The 21,799-nt window shown below is 41.4% G+C and overlaps 1 protein-coding gene across 1 annotated transcript in view; it reads left to right on the top strand.

Moving 5' to 3' along the window:
* Positions 1-21,799, top strand: part of wdfy1 (WD repeat and FYVE domain containing 1) — a 92,022-nt gene that overhangs the window by 18,273 nt on the left and 51,950 nt on the right. The window contains 2 exon segments of the mRNA XM_087993680.1: positions 13,242-13,392; positions 14,773-14,892. Coding sequence (XP_087849806.1) covers positions 13,242-13,392; positions 14,773-14,892 — 271 coding nt within the window.

The raw sequence follows: 21,799 nt of genomic DNA on the forward strand, positions 1-21,799 counted from the left end.
TGACCCAAATTACAATTGTGACCATGAGTCCCGGACATGGAACACATAAGACATAGGAGCAGAAGTTAGGCCATTCAGCCCATTGAGTCTGCTCTGCCATTCAATCATGGCTAATAAGTTTCTCAACCCCATTCTCCTGCCTTCTCCTTGTAACCCTTGATCTCTTGACAATCAAGAACCTATTTATCTCTGGCTTACGTAAACACAATGGCCTGGCCTCTACAGCCTTCTGTGGCAGTGAATTCCATAGATTTGCCACTCTTTGCTGAATAAGTTAATCCTTATCTTCATTCTAAAAGGTCTTCCCCTTACTCTAAGGCTGTGCCCTAGTCTCTCCTATCAATGGAAACATCATCTCAACATTCACTCTGTCCAGGCTATTCACTTCAAGCTGCCCTTTAAGACCTGTTGTAGGAAGCACCTAATGTCTCCAATCAACATGTCAATAGGCCGTTGAATGAGAAACCATAATTTTTCATTACATGCTAGTTGTCCCGAATGAAAGTATTAATAATTTTGATAGCATTTGCTTTTCAAAACATGAGCATTCATTTATGGTGAGACTTTGTTGAAATGTTTTAATCGTCACAATGATTTTTTTTTTCATTTTCACCCTGGGTATCATGACTGCTGAGTAACCGAGAACAGGCTGCAAAACAAGATTACACAGATTTACAAGAGCTAGGAATGGAATGGAATGGAAGATTCGAATATGTATTCGAAGTGACAATTTTCACAAAAGATCAGCAGGTCTAGTTGCTAAAGAAACAGAAGACATTTAGATTCCCATTTTAAATCAATTTGCAGTTCTAAGTTGCATTTATGATGTACTTCACCTAGATCGAGATGGGTTGACTTGAGGTGATTGATTCTGATCAAGATGTTACATGCAGTAAAACCTCTATACAAGAAGCAACCAGTTGTGCTCAGATTTAACATAGCATCAATCAAGTGGAAATAGTCATTGGAACAGGTAAAAGAATAAGTTTAGAAAGGCTATCCCAGTTTGGTCATGCTGAATGTGGAACAAATCAAGTTTAGAATTGTTTAGTGCAAGGCAATTCATGAAAGCTAAATTTAAGAGAATGGAGTCAATTTAGGATTAGATTACTTAGTGTGGAAACAGGCCCTTCGGCCCAACAAGTCCACACCGACCAGCCTCAGCGAAATCCACCCACACCCATTCCCCTACATTTACCCCTTCACCTAACACTACAGGCAATTTAGCTTGGCCAATTCACCTAACCTGCACATTTTTTGGACTGTGGGAGGAAACTGGAGCACCCGGAGGAAACCCACGCAGACACTGGGAGAATGTGCAAACTCCTGAGGTGGGAATTGAACCCGGGTCTCTGGCGCTGTGAGGCAGCAGTACGAACCACTGTGCTACTGTGCTGCCCACAAACTGTAGTAAAAATGACTAATGCTAATGTGGTATCACTCAATTTTCTACCTAATTTCATGAGTTTCTCACCAAGCAAGCTAATGTTTTGAATCTAGATGACTCCTCTTCAGAGTTGAGGTGAAGCATGGACAGGGCAGCATTATGATATGTTGGCAGGTGGGGGGTTGGTGTGGTGGTGAGTGTACAATAATGGAGAAAAGATGTTGGTAGTTCAGGTTGATCAGAATGTGAGAATGGCAGAACAATGGTCGCCTAACTGCCAGACTCAAAAGTGCAGACGATCTCCCTGGGGTGTGGTGGGGGCGGGGAGGCGGAGAGGGGCGTGAGGACATGGTGACAGAGACTGTAACAGGAAACGCTTAAAAGTAAGGGAAGAAATGGGAACTGGTTCACAATTTAAAGGAGCTGAAATCAATATTAAGTCCAGGAGGCCATAAATTGCCCAGTCTCAAAATGAGGTGTTCTTCCTCCGGTTTGCACAGTGATTACTGGAACATTGCAGCGTGCTAAGGACAGACAAGTGGGCAAGTGAGCAGGATACTGTGACTCTCCTCTTGTCTGTTTTAAATAAAGTCAACAAGAGGTTTGAATATAACAACACAAAGGACTGCGGATGCTAGAGATCTGAAACAAACACAAGTAGATGTTGCTGGAAAGCCTCAGCAGATCTGGCAGTGTTTGTGGGTAAAACCATTAATGTTTTGAGTCCGGTGACCCTTCTGAAGAGATTTGAGTAGGCTGCTTTTGAAGAATTAGTTTGTTGTGGGATCATGTTCAAATAATGATCGAAATCAGTGAATGGTGAAAATAGCCTCTTTCGTTCAGCAACTGCAAGAGCACAAGTTCAAGGTGGCAATAGAGTCCTGAAATACATTTCTTACAAGAGCCCCTTTTATACACAGGTATCATAGTCATATAGCATGGAAACAGATCCTTCAATCCAACCAGTCCATGCCAAACATAATCTCAAATTAAATTAGTCCCACCTGCTTGCTTCTGGCCCCTGTCCCTCAAACCTTTCCTATCCTGTATGCATCCAAATATCTTAAAATTCCAATACTATGCTATTAGATTGTTTTATCTATAGTACGCAAAGTTTTGAGAGGCTTCTATCCTGGGAGACAGGAGATGGGTTAAAACATGTGCTAAATGCTGGTTGTTACTTCTGATGGGATTAAGAGTGTCAATTTGGTCTGCTTCCATAATTAAGAGGTGTTAGTCCTCCTGTCTTTTAAGTTAGTAAATGTTAGTAAAAATACTAGGCCTGTATGCTCTAAATAAGTTAGAAATTGTGCCTGTTCTTAATAAAAAGAATAAACTGCTTGCCACAGCTGGGTTGTGAGATTTTACCAAAAGAGGAAATGCTGGAAAATCTCAGCAGGTCTGGCAGCATCTGTAAGGAGAGAAAAGAGCGATGTTTTGAGTCTAACTGACCCTTTGTCAAATCTATAAAAAAGGGAGAAATTGGGAGGTATTTATACTAGGCTGAGAGAAGGTGAGTCATGGCTCCAGAAGTAAGGGTAGCAACAAGGAGGTGATAATGACCGTGCACAGAGAGATTATAGGGAGATTAGGAGCTGTGAATGACCAAGGCTGAAGCCAGTGCTATGTGACAAAATATGTGGGGAAGGGTGAAGCAGAGGCAAAATGGAAAACAGGGGAGAAGGGTAGCAAAGGGGGAAGAGGAGAGGAAAAAAGTGATGAGTGGGGAGCGACAGAAAGAGAGACAATCAAGAAATAAGAGGTACAGAATAGTGAAAAAAATAGGTAAATAGGTAAATGAAATAAAATTACGGCGCAGAATGAAAACAGAGGGGTCGAAATGGGATAATCATCTGAAGTTGTTGAATTCCGTGTTGAGACCAGCAGGCTGTAACGGGCCTAGTCGGAAGATGAGATGCTGTTCCTCCAGTTTGTGTTGAGCTTCACTGGAACATTGCAGCAGGCCAAGGACAGACATGTGGGCATGGGAGCAGGATTGTGTGTTGAAGTGGCAAGCCACGGGAAGGTCCAGGACCTGATTGCGTACAGACCGAAGGCGCTCAGCAAAGCGATCACCCAGTTGTCGTTTTGTCTCTCCGATATAGAGGAGACCACATTGGGAGCAACGAATGCAATAGAACAAATTGAAAGAGGTACAAGTGAAACGCTGCTTAATCTGAAATGTGTGTTTGGGGCCTTGGATGGTGAGCATGGAAGAGATAAAGGGGCAGGTGTTGCACCTTCTGCGATTGCATGGGAAGGTGCTGTATGTGATGGGAGAGGTGTTAGGTGTGATGGAGGAGTGGACTAGGTTGTTCCAGAGGGAACAATCTCTGCGGAATGCAGACAGGGGGAGGGAAGGGAAAATGTGTTTCGTGGTGGCGTGTTGGAGTTGGCGAAAATGGCGGAGGATTATTCTTTGCACGTGAAGGCAAAGTTTTGAGAGGCTTCTATCCTGGGTGGGAACAAGAGGGACCCTATCCTTGTTCTGGGAGGGGGTGAGGGTCATGGCGCGGGAGATGGACCGCACGCTGTCAAGAGCCCTGTCAACAACTATAGGTGGGAAGGCACGGTTGGAGTAGAAGGAGCACATATTAAGAGCACCAATTTGGAAAGTGGCCTCATCGGAACAAATGCAGTGGAGGTGAAGGAGCTGAGAGAAAGGTAAATAACAGGATAGTAAAGGGGTATGTTTGAATGCAGAGGAACCTGTTATTAATGAATACTGCTAGTTGGTGAGTGAGTTAATAAAAATAACCTATAACACTATCTCACACCATCAAAGGATAGCTGTATACAGTAGATTGAGGTTTTGGATTCCATACAGAATTTGTGCAGACAGTGGAAACTTGTTTCAGAATTTGGAGCTGTGTTTGAAAATCTTCCATGTCTCCCTGTTTTCCAACTTCTGTCTTTAGAACTGAAGAATAAGATGTGGAAATTTTTTCTTCATAAATGTTCCATGATGTACCTAGGTCCTGTTGTATATGTTTACATGTATCCTCTGACACCGACAAACCTTTTTTTATTTTACTTCTCTAACTTTAATTGTTTTGTTGAAAGGAAGCAGAAATCTAGAAGTGCAAGTTGTGGGCGGCACAGTGACTCAGTGGTTAGCACTACAGCCTCACAGTACCAGGGACCCAGGTTCGATTCCAGCCTCTGACAACTGTCAGTGTGGAGTTTGCACATTCTCCCAGTGTCTGCATGGATTTCTTCCCACAGTCCAAAGATGTGCAGGTTAGGTGGATTGACTATAGTGTTTGGTGCATTAGTCAGAGGGAAGTAGGTCTAGGTGGGTTACTCTTCAGAGGGTCAGTGTGGACTTGTTTCCACAAAAGGCCTGTTTCCACACTGTAGGGAATCTAATCTACTCTTGGTGTTAATTTTTAAAATCTTGTTTACTGCTGAATAATTTGATACTTGTGATTCATCCTGGTTAACCCATTTCTAACTTAATGCTGCTGTTATGCATAAATGAGCATTGCAGCGTCTGGCTTGAAGCCTGTTCATGGTGATGTATTCAGTTACCGTTCTTCTGCAATTGTAGTAGATCCTTCTGTTGATACAGGATATTTACCATTTTAACTTGGTTAATTCCCCAACATAAATAGCCAGAAGGAAATGACCATCCAGCTGTTTGAGCAATGATTCCGGTTCATTGACCTTACCTCCAGCCTTTTCTGCATCATCTGACATTTCTGTTGGTGTTTTCCTTCCTTTAGCTTTATTCTTATCTTTCTGGGCTGAGTTTGTCAGTAAGAAGTCAGAAAAAGAACTGCGAAAATACTTTTATCTTAAGAGCCTCTTTGTTTGAGATGGGTAGGATCATTATTTCAAATGTAATCATGCTGCAAGCTTTAGGCTTTAATAATGTTGTGATGAGAGTGAGGAATGGTTTGTTTTATATGGTTAAAAATCACACAATACCAGGTTATAGTCCAACAGGTTTATTTGAAAGTACAAGCTTTTGGAGCGCTGCTCCTTCATCAGGTAGCTAGTGGGACAGGATCATAAGACACAGAGTTTATAGCAAAAGATCGCAGTGTCATGCAATTAAAATGATTATATTGAACAAACCTAGATTGCTGTTATGTTTTTCATTTGGAATGGGTTGCAGGTTTTACTTCATTAATACACAACTCCCAGAGCTACTTTTAAGTCACATTCCCGAAATAACTTAAGGTTTTATAAATAAAAGGTGACATCTTAGCTCAGACAATGCATTAAAGGTGTGAGGTTAGAGTCTCTGCATTCCAACCTTGAGTCAGAATGGTTCTGTTTCCAAAGTAGGAATTTTAAAAATGTCAGTGGATTGACTGCCTGCAGATTGTGTGCTTTTTGAGCAAAATAGAATGTATCTGCAAATACAATTAGAGTCATAGAGATGTACAGCATGGAAACAGACCCTTCGGTCCAACCCGTCCATTCCAACCAGATATCCCAACCCAATCTAGTCCCACCTGCCAGCACCGGCCCATATCCCTCCAAACCGTTCCTATTCATATACCCATCCAAATGCCTCTTAAATGTCGCAATTGTACCAGCCTCCACCACATTCTCTGGCAGCTCATTCCATACACGCACCACCCTCTGTGTGAAAAAGTTGCCGCTTAGGTTTCTTTTATATCTTTCCCCTCTCACCCTAAACTATGCCCTCTAGTTATGGACTCCCCCACCCCAGGGAAAAGACTTTGTCTATTTATTCTATCCGTGCCCCTCATAATTTTGTAAACCTCTATAAGGTCACTCCTCAGCCTCCGATGCTCCAGGGAAAACAGCCCCAGTCTGTTCAGCCTCTCCCTGTAGCTCAGATCCTCCAACCCTGGCAACATCCTTGTAAATCTTTTCTGAACCCTTTCAAGTTTCACAACATCTTTCCGATAGGAAGGAGACCGGAATTGCACGCAATATTCCTACAGTGGCCTAACCAATGACCTGTACAGCTGCAACATGACCTCCCAACTCCTGTACTCCATACTCTGACCAATAAAGGAAAGCATACCAAATGCCGCCTTCACTGTCCTATTTATCTGCGACTCCACTTTCAAGGAGCTATGAACATGCACTCCAAGGTCTCTTTGTTCAACAACACTCCCTAGGACCTTACCATTAAGTGTATAAGTCCTGCTAAGATTTTCTTTCCCAAAATGCAGCACCTCTCATTTAGCTGAATTAAACTCCATCTGCCACTTCTCAGCCCATTGGCCCTTCTGGTCCAGATCCTGTTGAAATCTGAGGTAACCTTCTTTGCTGTCCACTACACCTCCAATTTTGGTGTCATCTGCAAACTTACTAACTGTATCTCTTATGCTCGCATCCAAATCATTTATGTAAATGACAAAAAGTAGAGGGCCCAGCACCCATCGTTGTGGCACTCCACTGGTCATAGGCCTCCAGTCTGAAAAACAACCCTACACCTCTGCAAATCGTGTTTTATATGGAGCATAACTTAACTTTTCATTGGCTTAGTGCTAGTCATAACATTTGTACATGAAAATGTTAAGCTGTGAAAGAGCTGAATCAGAGTTTTTAACAGTGTGGAAAGAGGGCCTTTGGCCCTTCATATGGTAGACATTTGTAACTTTCTTCCACAAATGGCAGTTGAAACTAAATAAGTTGTTAATTTTAAATCTGAGAAATTTTTGTTAAGCTTAGATGTTTAAAGGATATGGGCCAACAGCAGGTATGTGGAGTTAGGCCACAGATCAGTGAGTATCTTATTAAATGGCAGAACAGGTTGGAGGGACTGTACGGCCTACTCCTGTTCCTAAGTGAACAATCTCCATCTATTCTAGTCCCACTTTCCAACACATGGCCTGTAGCCTTCCACTCTCTTTTAGACAGCGAGTTCCAGATACCCACAACCTTCAGGGTGAATTTTCTTTCCCCACATCTCTACTCCCAACCCCCCACCCAACCTTCAGTTCATTACATTATATACAGAGAATACTAAGGGTATGGAATGCTTTGCCTGCAACGGTAGTAAATTCACCAAATTTAAGTACATTTAAGTCGTCATTGGACAAGCATATGGATGTACATGGAATAGTGTAGGCTAGATGGGCTTCAGATTGGTATGGAAATGTGTTGCTGGAAAAGCGCAGCAGGTCAGGCAGCATCTAGGGAACAGGAGAATCGATGTTTCGGGCATTAGCCCTTCTTCAGGGCTAATGCCCGAAACGTCGATTCTCCTGTTCCCTAGATTCTGCCTGACCTGCTGCGCTTTTCCAGCAACACATTTCCATCTCTGATCTCCAGCATCTGCAGACCTCACTTTCTCCTTCAGATTGGTATGACAGGTCAGCGCAACATCGAGGGCCGAAGGGCCTATACTGCGCTGTAATGTTCTATGTTCTATTAAAAATGCGTCCGCTTATTCTTGACCCCTCTACTAAGGAGGCAAGGTTCTTCCTGTCTACTGTGTCTGTGTCCCTCAGAAATTTATACCTGTCAATTTTTTTTTTTTTACGAATTCAACAAGAATGAGTACTAAAATAATAAACAGCTGCTGATGTGGAGTTCTGAAGCAAACAGAATCCCAAACTGTTGGAGAAACTCAACAAGTCTGACAGCATCTGTGACAACAGTTGACCTTTTGAGTCTTCAGAAGCATGTTCACTGGACTCAAGATTAACTTTGTTTTCTCTTCAAAATGAGAACTAAATGCATTGACGTTTTAAACCTGATGTAATGTTGCTCAATCAACATCTATAATTAAGAAAATTACATTTGAAACAGCTCTTCCCAAATGTTAATTGCATAAAAATTGCTGTATGATTAGTATTCTGCTGCTTGTAGCTACTTCTGTCTGGAAATTTGCTGACAAGGTGTGCCTCGCTTGTCTGTTTGCATGATCCTTTCTCACTGTAACTCTTCTCTAACTACTCTGAGCCATCTATTATTCAAGTACAGCTACATCAATGCTTCATCCTGGTGCTGTCCACTTTGCCTTCTAGAAGACCTCTCTGTACCTTTTTCAGCTCTGATCATCTTTCAGATATATGTTTTTGAAACTGAGAGCAAAAAAACTTCAAGTGCAAGTTCATTTGTTTTATGGTCTCTATGGAATTTTTAGCATACTTCTTAGCATCTACATTTGGTAGGCCTTTTCTTCCAAGCATCTTTACTTGTCGTAAGTCATAAGGATTCAGAAAAATGAATAGGGTGTAGCATCTTGCTTTTTTTTAGTCCTTGTTACAAGCTTGAGTTTTGTTATTAACATATCCTTTGGTATCACAACATTACTTTTGGCTATATCTTTCCTTTCTCTAACATTGGCATCATATTATTTGTTGCCTGTTATTATTTTTCCCTAAAATTGAGAAATTGATCTACTTTTTTAAGTATGACTCTATGCACTTCATTTTAATTTCATCTAATGTATTATGTTAATGCACAATGTAATTCTGTGATGACCAATGGAGTGCCATAAGGATCTGTGCTGGGTCCACTACTTTTCATCATTTATATAAATGATTTGGATGTAAACATAAGAGGTAAAGTTAGTATGTTTGTATATGACACCAAAATCAGAGGTGTAGTGGACAGTGAATAAGGTCACCTCTGATTACAACGGGATCTTGATCAGATGAGGCTGAGGAGATAACTGCAAGGTGTTGCATTGTGGGAAAGCCAATCTTAGCAGGACTTATAAACTTAATGGTAAGGTCCTAGGGAGTGTTCCTGAACAAAGAGACCTTGGAGTGTAGGTTCATAGCTCCTTGAAAGTCGAGTTGCAGGTAGATAGGATAGTGAAGAAGGCATTTGGTATGCTTTCCTTTATTGGTTAGAGTATTGAGTCCAGGAATTGGGAGGTCATGTTGCAGCTGTAAAGGATGTACGTTAGGCCACTGTTGGAACATTGTGTCCAATTCTAGTCTTTGTACTCTAAGAATGTTTTTGAAACTTAAGAAAAGGATGTTGTCAGGGTTGGAAGATTTGAGGTATAGGGAGAGGCTGAACAGGCTGGGGCTGTTTTCTCTGGAGCGTCGGATGCTGAGATTTGACCTTATAGAAGTTTATAAGATCATGAGAGGCATGGATAGGATAAATTTACAGTCTTTTTCTTGGGTGGGAGAGTCCAGAACCAACAGGCATAGGTTTACGGTGAGAGGGGAAAGATAGAAAAGAGTCCTAAGGGGCAATTGTTTCATGCAGAGGGTGGTGCATGTGTGGAATGAGCTGCCAGAGGAAGTGGTGGAGGCTGGTACAATTGCAATATTAAAAGGCATTTGGATGGGTATATGAATAGGAAGGATTTAGAGGGATATGGGCCAAGTGCTGGCAAGTGGGACTAGATTGGGTTGGGATATCTGGTTGGCATGGTTGAGTTGGACCAAAGGATTTGTTTCCATGCTGTACATCTGTGACTCTACAAAATATTTAAGCATTTAGTCAAATGTTTCAAAGGGTAAATGACTTTATTTTTGGAAATAACTATTTTTCTCATTGTTATTGCAGACTGATACAATTATCATTTCCTTGGCTTAGTGGTGGTTTCTTAGGCTACCTCTATAATTGGTTAATTGGCTCTTACCCTGCTGCAGGACTTGGGCATGTAATCCATGAAACTATCATTCTTGACAATCAAAGAAATGCTGTAAGACATTAACTCAGACGTTTGTTCACGTGGTTGTAAAATGTTTCATGGCACTTGTGGTAGCATTACTTTTTGTTGAACTACTGTAATCCAGAGATCTGGAAACATGAGTTCAAATTTCATCACAACAGCTGGGAGATGTAAACTCCAACAATAAAATCTGGAACCTAAAGCCAATATCTGTAATAGCAGCAATAAAACTAGTAGATTATCATTAAAAACTCATCTGGTCCACTAATGAAGGAAACCTACAGTTCCTGCCTGTTCTGGGCAATGTAACTTCAGACTTACAGGAATGTGGTTGCCTCTTCACTGCTCCCTGAAGTGGTTTAACAAGTTACTCATTTGTACCAAGCCAATGCAACAAAAAGGTTCTTTTTTAAAAAAACTGTATTGACCATTTGGCATTGGACATGACAAAGACACTGTAAGCTTTGACAATACTACAAAATCTTTGAGTGATGCACCATAATTGTTACTGTGCCATCTACAAATATCTCAATTTCCAAAGGGTTCTTTGGCAGCATCATCCAAACTTGCAAGCTGTCTGCCCAGAAGGGCAGCAAATGTGTGGGAACACCATTACCTGAAAGTTCCTCTCCAAATGACACACCAGCATGACTTGGAAATGTATCACTTCATTGCTGGATCAAAACATTGGAACTCACCACCTGATAGCACTGTGGGTGAACCGCCTTCACATGGATTTCAGCATGAAGGCAGCACACCACCACCTACTCAAAGGCAGTTAGAGGTAAACAACATTTGTTGACCATGGTGCAGAAGTCTACGTCTCCCGAACGAATGAAGAATCTCATTAGGTTTCTTTGGAAGAAAAGTAAGCAATTAGAACATAAGAAACAGAGTAGGTCATATGACATCTTGAGCCTCCTTCACCACTGAGTGATGCATAATTAATCTAAATTCCACTTCTCTCCCAGTATCTGCTCACCTTCTTGTAGTCGAAGATTCTGCCTTTCTCAGCCTCGAACATGAGACAGTGGTTTTCTGGAGTAGAGCTCCAAAGATTCTTGAAAAAATGTCCTGTAATTCTGGATTCACATACTTCCAGCATCTGTCCTGTGAAGTCTTCTCAGCGGTTTTGATAAGGTCACCTCTCATCCTTTTGAACACCAATGAGTTTAAATGCAACCTGCTCAATCTTTCTTAGGACAGCCCCTGCATCTTGGAAGCTAATCTTATGAAATCTCTGTGAACAGTTAGAACAGCCTGGCCAACATTTTGTCTCAACCAACAGCAGTGAAGCTAATTATTCATCTCCTTAAGTATTTGAGACCTTGCTGTACACAATTGTTTGCTGTTTCCTGAGAAATGCATAATTGCACTTCAAAAATATTTAATTTATTTTGTATTGGTTTAAATGTCCTTGGAGTGCCCAAGCCTGTCTTATGCATTGAAACACAACATCAACTCATAGAAGCTAACTAGCCATTGTTGTAATAATACTTTCTATGAACTTTTGAAGGATTACGGAAAATGGATTTATTTCAAGTTTTGTGAACGTACTGTGGTTTCATTTATAAGAAGTAATTGGAAGCTCCTGTAGACAGTGGAAATTTTTAAACACGGCTTCCTGGAAGTGACACGACTGGTGATAACTGCTTGCTGTGCTATAAACCCCTGCTGGGCCTGTTTTTTGAACAGTAACTAGCTTGGGGATAGTGGTTGGACCATGTGCCAGAATATCACCGCAACGGTCTCTGGAACATTCTCTGCTTAGTCCATTTGCCTTCAAGAGTAACCCACTGACCCCAGAAAGCAAATCTTTGTAGAGCAATCTTAATTTCTGTCTCCCTAAATTATCTTTATTCAATAAGCTTTGTTTGGATAATAAACCATAATTTTGCTTATTAAGAGATGTCTTTTTTATTTAAAAACCTGTGATTAATTGGTTATCTTGACAACTGACAAATATTTGTATTTTATGTTGTAACTTGTGCAGTAATGGGATTAGAGTAACAGTGAACTCAACCAGCTTTGGTCATAATTCTAATTCACTGAATTCACTTTAGAATATGATTTTTCTCCATTTGTCAGTGTTGGCTAAAATGATATCAAGATTAATGTTTATGTTTTCTCCAGCCACTTGATTCATTGCTGTACAGCAAAGTGGTTTTCATAAGGCCCACATCTGAACTAACACTTGAAAATTTAATCCACAGTGTGAATGAACCATTTTACCACCGAACTAATTGTGTGCTTTTCAAATTGCAGACTAAAATAATACAGGGTGATCAAGCTATACCTCCACTCTTCATTCATATATTACTTTTTGACCCCTGGCCATTGCTGTTTTATGTCTTAATTTTCTAAACTATTTGCTTATGTGTTATATAATTAAAACCCGAAAGTTCCATAAATAGAGCCTTTCATGCTGATTTTTATTTGAAGGAATTACTTAGGCACAGCCTTATCATTTAAAAATTCGTTCTGCTTGATCCATGCCTTTTGAGTTCTGTAATGTTAAGTAATAGAATCTGATAGTTGTTCAACAATTGAAGTTAGACTAATTGGTGTGTGACTTCATGTCCTATCTCTTTCCACTTTTTTGAAAAGACAATGACTGTTACCTTCTATGTTGGTTACACCAAAACATCGACTCCTGCACCTCCTGATGCTGACTGGCTTGCTGTGTTCTTCCAGCCTCCTGCCTGCCTGCCTGTCTATCTTTCTGTTCATTGGCATAATTTTAATTTCTTAAAGCTATGACAGAAATATTATAAATGTGAGCTTGGCTAAGTGGTGGAACATGTGACTCTAGTTCACCAGCTCATAGGTTCAAGTCCAACTGCAGGACTTGAACACATTATGTAGGGCAGTAGTTACTTTGGTGCTGAGGGACATGGTATTGGTGGTCCTGTTTTCAGGTGAGATGTAAATCTGAGGCCTTATCTGCCTGTCCAGGTCGGTGCATAAGTTCCCAAGTTACTGTTTAAGGTTAAGCAGAGTAATTCTGAGCTGCTTTGGCACACCCTCAGGATGTGAAAATTCAAATTAATGTAATTTTGTTTTCATCCCTTATGGTCAGCAAGAAAGGTTTGTTTTATTTTTGAATTTAAAATGGACAGCTCATTTTATCACTTCCTTGATGTTTTCATCAACATGAGTACATGGAGGTAAAAGTGTTCGTCTGTGCGGTGTATAGTGTAAAGGCTCACAAATATGGAATCCACAGGTTTGCCTCACAACTATTAACGTTTTATAAGGCTGGCTTTTTCTTTCTCTCTCCAGCACATCAGAATCGTGTTTCAGCAATCGTATTTTCTCCAGAAACTGAATGGGTTATAAGCACAGGACATGACAAGTACCTCAGCTGGATGTGTACCAGGAGTGGATGTCTACAGGGAAGGCATTGCTTCACTGCCTGGGCTTCCTGCTTACAGTATCCTTAACTTTTGACCTGATTCCTCTGCCAGACATTTAAGCAACTAATCAGTCATAGGTTGGTAAACAAGAGTTTCTGTGTGGTAGGATTGAACTAATTGCGAAGATGTCACAAAGATAACTTGTCTTAATGTTATAACCAATATTCGGTGTGCTTCCCATTATTATTTCATCTGCTGATCTGCAAAGTTTAAACTGCAAAATAGGTTTATAATTGCAGGACAAAATTAATCTTTGCAGCAAATATGTTTTGAGGCTAACAACCTATTCGATTGAAACTAATACCGCTAGAAACAAGGGTGAAGTTATAGCATGTAACCAGATCCTGCTTTTTTTTATATAGAAAAGAAGCTACTAGAGCTTTTTAAGGCATCATTCTGAATAACAAACAAGTCTGTTCAAATTAGAAAATTCAAATAACCATTCAAAAAGAAAAGGCATTAGAACACAAGCCTCTATTGAGAATATCTGTTTGCAGTTTTTAAAAACAATTTAGATTTTGTTTATCTAGCAGCATTTTGGCCCTGCCTAAATGGAAGGCTTCCCCAAATGATCAATTATTCTAGAATTCCAACTCTCTGCATTCTTTCCTGTACTCCTATTACCCCTTGTACTGCCCTGAAAACAGATTTTCTACTGTTTCATTATATGTTGATATTTATTTTATCAATCAGCAGAATCAAAGTATTTCTTATGTGCCGAACCAAAATGACTAGTTGCTCTTGTTTCCATAACTAGTTGATGCTGGAAGGAGAGAGAGCATTCATTTCCAAGTAGACTGCATTACATTGGAATCTATATTGTTGCCTATAAAACAAGTTGTTGATTTAATAGCTACAGACTGATAATCCATTGAATTTGGAAAAGGAACATTGCTATCCAGAATTTAATTTGTGTTGCAGTTGGTTCTGAAATCAGTTAAAGATACTTAACCACAAGTTTTAAGGTGGGTAATGAGAACAGAACCTCTTTGGCTTCATATGTTTCTAAGTAGTGTTTCTTACTTTTTTTCTTCTTCTTAAGTGCGAGTTCAGAAATTGAGGAAGCTGTATCTGAAAGGATTGTTTTTGTATTCATTCTTGTTTTGATGGTCTGTTTGCCAGTGGTGCAATACTGTCGGTTATTACCTAATAGTAAAGGAATACAGCTCTGCCTTTGTCAATGCTGAAAACATAATCTCAGATCCAAGACTTATTGGTAGATTCAATTTTGCAAAAACATACTTTGATATAAATTGCCATTGGGTATTAATGCAATAACAAAGCTTCAGTCATCTTGCCTAATTTTTGGTTCTGTTGAAAATCACACCTCTGGTGGGTCTTCTGTTAAGAGGAGAATGTCATCAACCTTTATTTTATTTAACTCACAATTTCTTCAGATATGATATGGAGACGTGTCATGCATTTGTTGGTGATTACTCTGGGCAGATCACATTATTAAAGCTTGAACAGAATTCTTGCAGCATCATTTCAACATTGAAAGGACATGAAGGTAATGTGTACATTCTTGATGCACCTGTTTGACAATACTTGACTATCCTTAGATTACATTACAGTATGGAAACAGGCCCAACAAGTCCACTTCAAACCTGTCTGTTCGTCAGTCAGTGATGAGAGCTAACCATCCTCCCTTGAATCAATCATATTTCAGAAGGCATCACATGTTCAAGTAAAAGTAAGGTTCCAATTGATCACACACCTCTCTTCCCCACCCCAAACAAAAGGCTAGTGCTCCCAAGTAAACCTGTTGGGATATTACCCTGTGTTGTGTGACCTTTATACTTCTTCAAAAATGTTGACTTCTCCACCTCCTGATGCTGCCTGGCTTGCTTTGTTCTTCCAGTCTCCTGTTTGTCTACTTTGGATTCCAGTATCAGTAGTTTCTTTTGTATCTAAGTTTTCAATTGCACATCTAAGTGTCTGGCTAAACAATAATCATTTCATGTTAGTAGACTGTGGGTCTCGGGGTTCCCTGGCAGTTGAACACATTTAAATAGCTTCGTTTTTCACTTTGGTGTGAGAGTTTAGGATTTTAGAATAACTGCCACCACTGTGGATGAAGCTCAAGTCAATGTGTTTTTCAGATTTAAAGTCACACTGTCACCCCTTCCTCCAGCCCTGTGGCTTAAGTACAGAATTTTGTATTAAACATCAAGTTTCTCTAAACTTCATCTTTTCCTCTTTAGAAACAAACATTTTAGATAATTTGAATTCCAAATTGAAATAACCAACATTCGAAATTAGAATAACCCCCCCCAGTCTGTTGAGAACTGTGGCAGGAACCCAGAATGCTTCCATCTTTTAACTTTGCAGCACATTTTTAAGCCCACAACCTGACGACTGCAGTGCAGAATTCATTTAAATTATTCCAAATATTTTTACGAAAGAAAATACATGACCGCTTTGAACCAAATCATGTGTCGCATTTCAAATAGTAAACATTCTGCGTACACGTGTGTGCATACACCTAGAATGTTTGCTCTTGAGGAAAACAGAGACATCAAATATGCCATGCTGAGCTACAAACTGCTTTAAAACCACATAGAAAATAGATCTCAAGGGGTTCAGTCAGTTTAAGTGACTTAGACGCTGAGGTGGTTGCGTAGCCTGACTCTTCCTCTCTCGTTCCAAAAACAGAACACTTTTTCAACAGTGCTACAGATTCAGCAGTAGCCTTTCACAACTGGCAACTGGGAATATTCTGAACTAGTTGGTATGTGTCCCCTTTTCTGAGGTCCATAGTCCATGAGATCTAGGTCTTCATTTCATCCAGGTGCCTCAATCCCTGCTCCTTTCCTCTCCAATAAGGCCCTGAGTTAAGGGTGGCCAGTAACAAGTCTGTGATCAAAATAGAAAGCAATCATGTGGCTTTTGCCCCGGTGCTGGTTCCGCATTACTAAAGGCTACTTCTGTAGTTTCTTGGAACTCAATGGGACCACAAATCCTTTTCTCCCATTTCCAAGTGCAATAATATAGACCTCCTTTGTTTTCCATTTGGTCACAGAACACAACTAATCCTTCACCTTTGCTGCAACTTACCTCCATTCTGTCACGTAATGAATGATCTGCCCTGGTGTTGTAACAACAGCAAAACCCATTAGTTGGCTTTAATATCCCATCTATCCTGCTCTGCTTTGCAACCCTTTTGTTTCAGCCATCTCTCATCCACTTCCTTCCTTTCCCCTTCCCTTGATATGCCTTCAAGACATCCACTTTCTCAGTGGACTGACACCATCCTAAAATTCTGCAACATCCTGGTTGAGCCTCTTTTGCTGTAACAGATTCTTTCTCCTGCCAACTATAGCATACTTAGCTCCCCAATTTTGACTCCAACTGACTAAACATTTCCTTCTGTTGCTTGTCCTTAGCCTGGAGTCAAGAGCCTGACTGCTTTTATCTACCTGGTGTATGTGTGGACCCCTTTATCCACCACACTGCCTCACTGATAGCCTTGACCCATCCAGGAATTTCAATACCACTGAAGCAAGTTAGAAAGCATTTCTTTCTAATAGCTTAACCCCTCATTTTTGTCACAGCATCATCTGGTTACTACTTCTAACTTGCATGAATTTAATACAACTTTGCCAAGACACTTCACGTGCAATTGTCATTCATTAGCTTCTCAAGGAGACTGAACATTGACAAACACAAACTAGTTTTCCTCCTCGTCCTTTTTTTTCTATATTTTTATCTACAATTTAGTATCCTCAGTTTGGGGATACTGAGTCCCTCTTCAGCACCTACACAGGTACTGTACCCCAACTCTGGCGCTGTTACATCGATGACTGCATTGGTGCAACATCCTGCACCCAGGCTGAACTGGAGCAGTTCGTCAACTTTGCCCAGAACTTCCACCCTGCCCTCAAATTCACATGGTCCATCTCGGACACCTCCTCCCTTTTCCTGACCTCTCCATTTCCAGCTCTGGTGACGGTGTCCAGATGGATGTTTATTATAAACCCACAGACTCCCTCTCAACCACCTAGACTATATCTCCTCCCACCCAGTGTCCTGCAAGAACTCTATCCCTTTCTCCCAATTCCTCTGCCTCTGCCACATCTGCTTGGATGAGTAGACATTCCACTCCCAAGCATCCCAGATGTCCACCTATTTTGAATGACATGCTTTCTCCCCTTTCATCTAGACAGCCCTCTGCTGCACCACCTCATTCCCTGCTCCGCTGGTCCAAACCATGCCCCCACCACCCCCCTCCCCCAACACAATAAAGACAGTCCCCCTTGTCCTCATCTACCATTTCAACAGTCTCCACGTCCAATGCATCATCCTCAAACACTTCGGCTGACACCAAATAGACCCCATCACCAAGAACATAATTTCCTCCCTACTCCCTACCCCCTCTCCCTCCCAAACACAAACATCAACTGTGCTTGGTGGGCCATCAGCTCTGTGAAAGATTCCCTTTGGTCTGCCTGAAATGTGATGGTCTTCCAGTTGAAAGTGTCGACCCCGACTGGATGCTGCAGACTGGCACATTCGAAGGTCCAGGCCTGAGGGACACATGAACATTTGAGGCAGTGGTGGAAAAACAACCATGAAAGGTCCTTCTGCCAAAGCATAATGAGGCTCCATTCAGTAATTGGACACTCCCCAAAGCCTCCGATAAATGCCAAGAGTTTAATTGTAAATATAGAGAAAGCCGAACCCCAATGTTTGTCTTCTGCTCTGTTAGTAGAAGCAGTATAGTTCTGAATGACTTAGTTAACTATGTATGTATACAAGGATTTCCTGCTATGAATAATGAATGTTTTGCAATAAAAAACCTCTGATGTTAGAGTATGTGAAATGTACAAAGCAAACTATCCTGTCATGTGCTGAGATATCAGATTATCATATGACAGTAAGTTATCTGAAACTATTACAGCTTTGGTAATTGTGAAACTCGATGAGCTCAGTTGTTGCATTCCACAGTGATTGCATTCTTTCTAAAGCTAATCAGCTCCTCTGTTTTGCACATTCCACACTGATCATGCCTCTTTATTTCAAGACTATTCTCCACTCTGTTTCCAGTGATTATTTCTTGGTGCTTTAAGAGTCTCCACCCTAGAATGATTGTGGTTTTAAAGAGGCTTCTACTCTGTCTGTTTACTTGCACTCGTATCTCTATCGAGTTAAACAATTTGTACATATTGTAATGGTCCTTTTGTATTTTAAAGCAGGTGTCAGTTTTGAATTAGCTAAGTATGTTTCAACCCTTTCAATGCCGACATCTATGTGTCACTTCTGTATCCAGCAAGTTACTGATTTTTTTAAATTTCAAAATATACTTTATTCATAGAAAGAAATCTTTGGTACCTGTACAATTGGTCATGTCGTTCATATACACATTGCATGTCTTAACATTACAGAGAACAGATTGAATTAATCAAATTTACAGTTATCGTATTTACAGTTCTGTTTATTAGCCATCCAGTCTTTTCGTATTTGGCTGTGGCTCCAGCGGAACCCACCTACTGACTGGGCCCCCTGTTATACGATAGCAAAGGAAACTTCTTTAACCCCCAGTTTATGGGGTTACCATTGTCCATTTGACTGTCCTGTCTCTGGGGTAGCTGTCTACATCCCCATGGTGAGCACGAACTGCTGGACCCTCGCTGGGCTGAGGTAGCTGTCCAGCTCCTCACTGAGGTCATTTACCCACTCTCGTGTCATTGAGCCAAGGCAAGGGTCCTCACCATCCAGTTCTGTGTCTGACAGTGGGACTGTCAGAGGATCACAGCTCTCAGTTAGCTGTAGTTGTGGGGCAGAAGGTACCCCCTGGTTCTCACTGGGTGGAGGGTGGACTTCGGGGGTCCATTGTTTTCCTGGTTGGGAGGAAATGCCCTCCTCTTCACCTACGGCGCTCTGTCTCTTCTCGTGGTGATGACCTTCCTTGCGCCCGTCTTCCCCATCCGAAGAGCTGGCCGTCCCTCCCTCGTGCAGCTGTCTTTTCCCCTTTTGCTGGGAGGCTTTGGGGGCCTGGCAGAATTTTCTCTTCCTGTTTTTAACAGGTATCCACTCCTCTGCCTTTTCGAATACCTCCTCCTCCATTGCTTCCATCATTGCTAGAGCTAGGAATTAGCTGCTGTGTCTCTCCGCTGGCTGTCACCTCCTCCGTTCCAGCCTGTTCTTCTTTCTGGGTGCCACTAGACTCCGTTTCCCTGCTGTCTGGGTGGACCTTACTGGTCTTTGGGGGTCCCCGGCTCACATTGCCACCTCCGGCCATCTGTGTGTAAGTGGGGCCCCCCTGTCTTGGGCAGGTTTTGTACATGTGGCCCGCCTCTCTGCACAGGCTGCAGCTCTTTGCTTCCTGACAGTCCTTGGTCAGGTGACCCTCCTGTTTGCAGTTCCTGCAGATAGTCACTTTGCAGTCCGCCGTCACGTGTCCCGACTTCCCGCAGGTTCGGCACACTTTCGGCTGCCCTGCATATGTCAGGTAGCCTCTGTCGGTCGGCCTCCCAGTCGTTCCTGTACTGCAGATGCTGGAAACCAGAGTCTAGATTAGAGTGGTGCTGGAAAAGCACAGCAGGTCAGGCAGAATCTGAGGAGCAGGAAAGTCAACGTTTCGGGCAAAAGCCCTTCATCAGGAATAGAATTTATTCCTGATAGCCTTGTAATAGACTACCAGTTTCCATCTCTGCAGGTTGCATGACTACAACATACAGCTCATCTGCTGCTAACATCCTATGGATGATCTTGTTAGCTCTAGACTTAATGATTCCAATGCTCCCAGAGCTGGCTCCATATCCTTCACCTTAAATAAGTTTCCATTTGTATCCTAACTCACACCAAGTGCTGCTTGCACGTTAACTTTGCGCTTGCTGACTTATGTAGCTCCCAATTAAGCATGTCTCCATTCTAACATTTTCATCCTGATTTGCAATCTATCCTTATGTCTGCAATTTCTGAGACCTACTATGATCAAAAATAAAAAGACACCCCATTGCAGATGCTGGCAATTTGAAATTGAAAGAAACACACTGGAAAGACTTAGGTCAGGCAGCATCTATGGAGAGAAAGATTCAATGTTTTGGTTCAATGGCCTTTCATTTTCTGATGAAAGGACATTTTATTCAATGGTTAGCTCTGTTACCATCCAAGATATTTTTGTTCATGAAAAGTCTGGTGCATTACTGACTGTATTCATAGCACCACCAGAAGATGTGCTTTCAGCTGCCTAGGTTTTAAACTCTTAAGTTCCTCCATAAAGAGATGGTGAGGACTGCAAATGCTGAGGAATTCAGTCGGTAATGTGTGGCAAAGGAAAAAGCACAGCTTTTCATCTCTTCCACACTTCATCAGGACTGTGCATTGTTATGCCTGAAGCGTCAACCCTCTTTTCTGATCTGCTGTGCTTCTTCCAGCATCACACTTTACTGACTCCAAGTTCCTCCACAAACCTCCCTGCCTCTCCTTAAGCTTCTATACAAATATCACTTAGCAGAACAGAACTTGTATTGCTGAAAAAGATGCATTTTGTCAAAGATTTTCGTCTTGCACCCATCAGGATAACTCATGCGAAACACCAATATATAAGGAAAGCGATGATTTTATGCTGTAGGAGAAGAGATTACTCATTTGGTAGTGGTATTAACATTAGGAATGCACCTGTTAGATGATGACTGAGCATTAACTGCCAAGTTTTTTTTTTTAAATGTTAAACCAGGCAGGTTGAATCTGGTGAGAAATTGTCCTGTGAAAGGACCAGAAATTAGTTGTTGCTTTTTTTTAAACTGTCGATCACAATTAAACTGCATCCTCTGAGTAATGTCTGTCAATCATAGTTCACTTGCAAGCAGGTAGTACTTTTTATATTCATATTGGAATAAAGGTTTTGGTTTTCTTTTACTTAGGTATTGTTGATGCCTGTTTGAGTCGGGCAACTACCAGCTGCTGTGAGTTCAGCATTTGCTGACTGTAGCTGTTGGTGTGTACAGAGAGGAGAAAAGTCAATCCTTAAACTTTACAATTCCTTTATGAATGTATTAAACTGTGCACTTATTTCTAATGTGTTCTGTTACAAACTAGACCTTATATATTTTCCCACATACTGAATTAAAAACCTATTCATACACCCACTTGAGTCCCCTGACACTCCGAGTAGTCACAGAATATGAAAGATAGTATCTGATTGGGATAACAGTTTTGCTGCTACTGAGGAGGGCTGACGCTGTGTGTTCTCTCTCTCTCTCTCTGTCTGTGGGTCTGTCTGTGGGTCTGTCTGTGGGTCTGTCTGTGGGTCTGTCTGTGGGTCTGTCTGTGGGTCTGTCTGTGGGTCTGTCTGTGGGTCTGTCTGTGGGTCTGTCTGTGGGTCTGTCTCTCTTTCTCCCTTTCTTTCTCTCTCTTTCTCTCTCTCTCTCTCTTTTCTCTCTCTCTCTTTTCTCTTTCTCTCTTTTCTCTTTCTCTCTT

Source organism: Chiloscyllium plagiosum, unplaced genomic scaffold (assembly GCF_037043375.1).
Source record: "Chiloscyllium plagiosum isolate Xiang-an unplaced genomic scaffold, Cpla_swu_hap1 HiC_scaffold_13, whole genome shotgun sequence".
Taxonomy (NCBI): Eukaryota; Metazoa; Chordata; class Chondrichthyes; order Orectolobiformes; family Hemiscylliidae; genus Chiloscyllium; species Chiloscyllium plagiosum.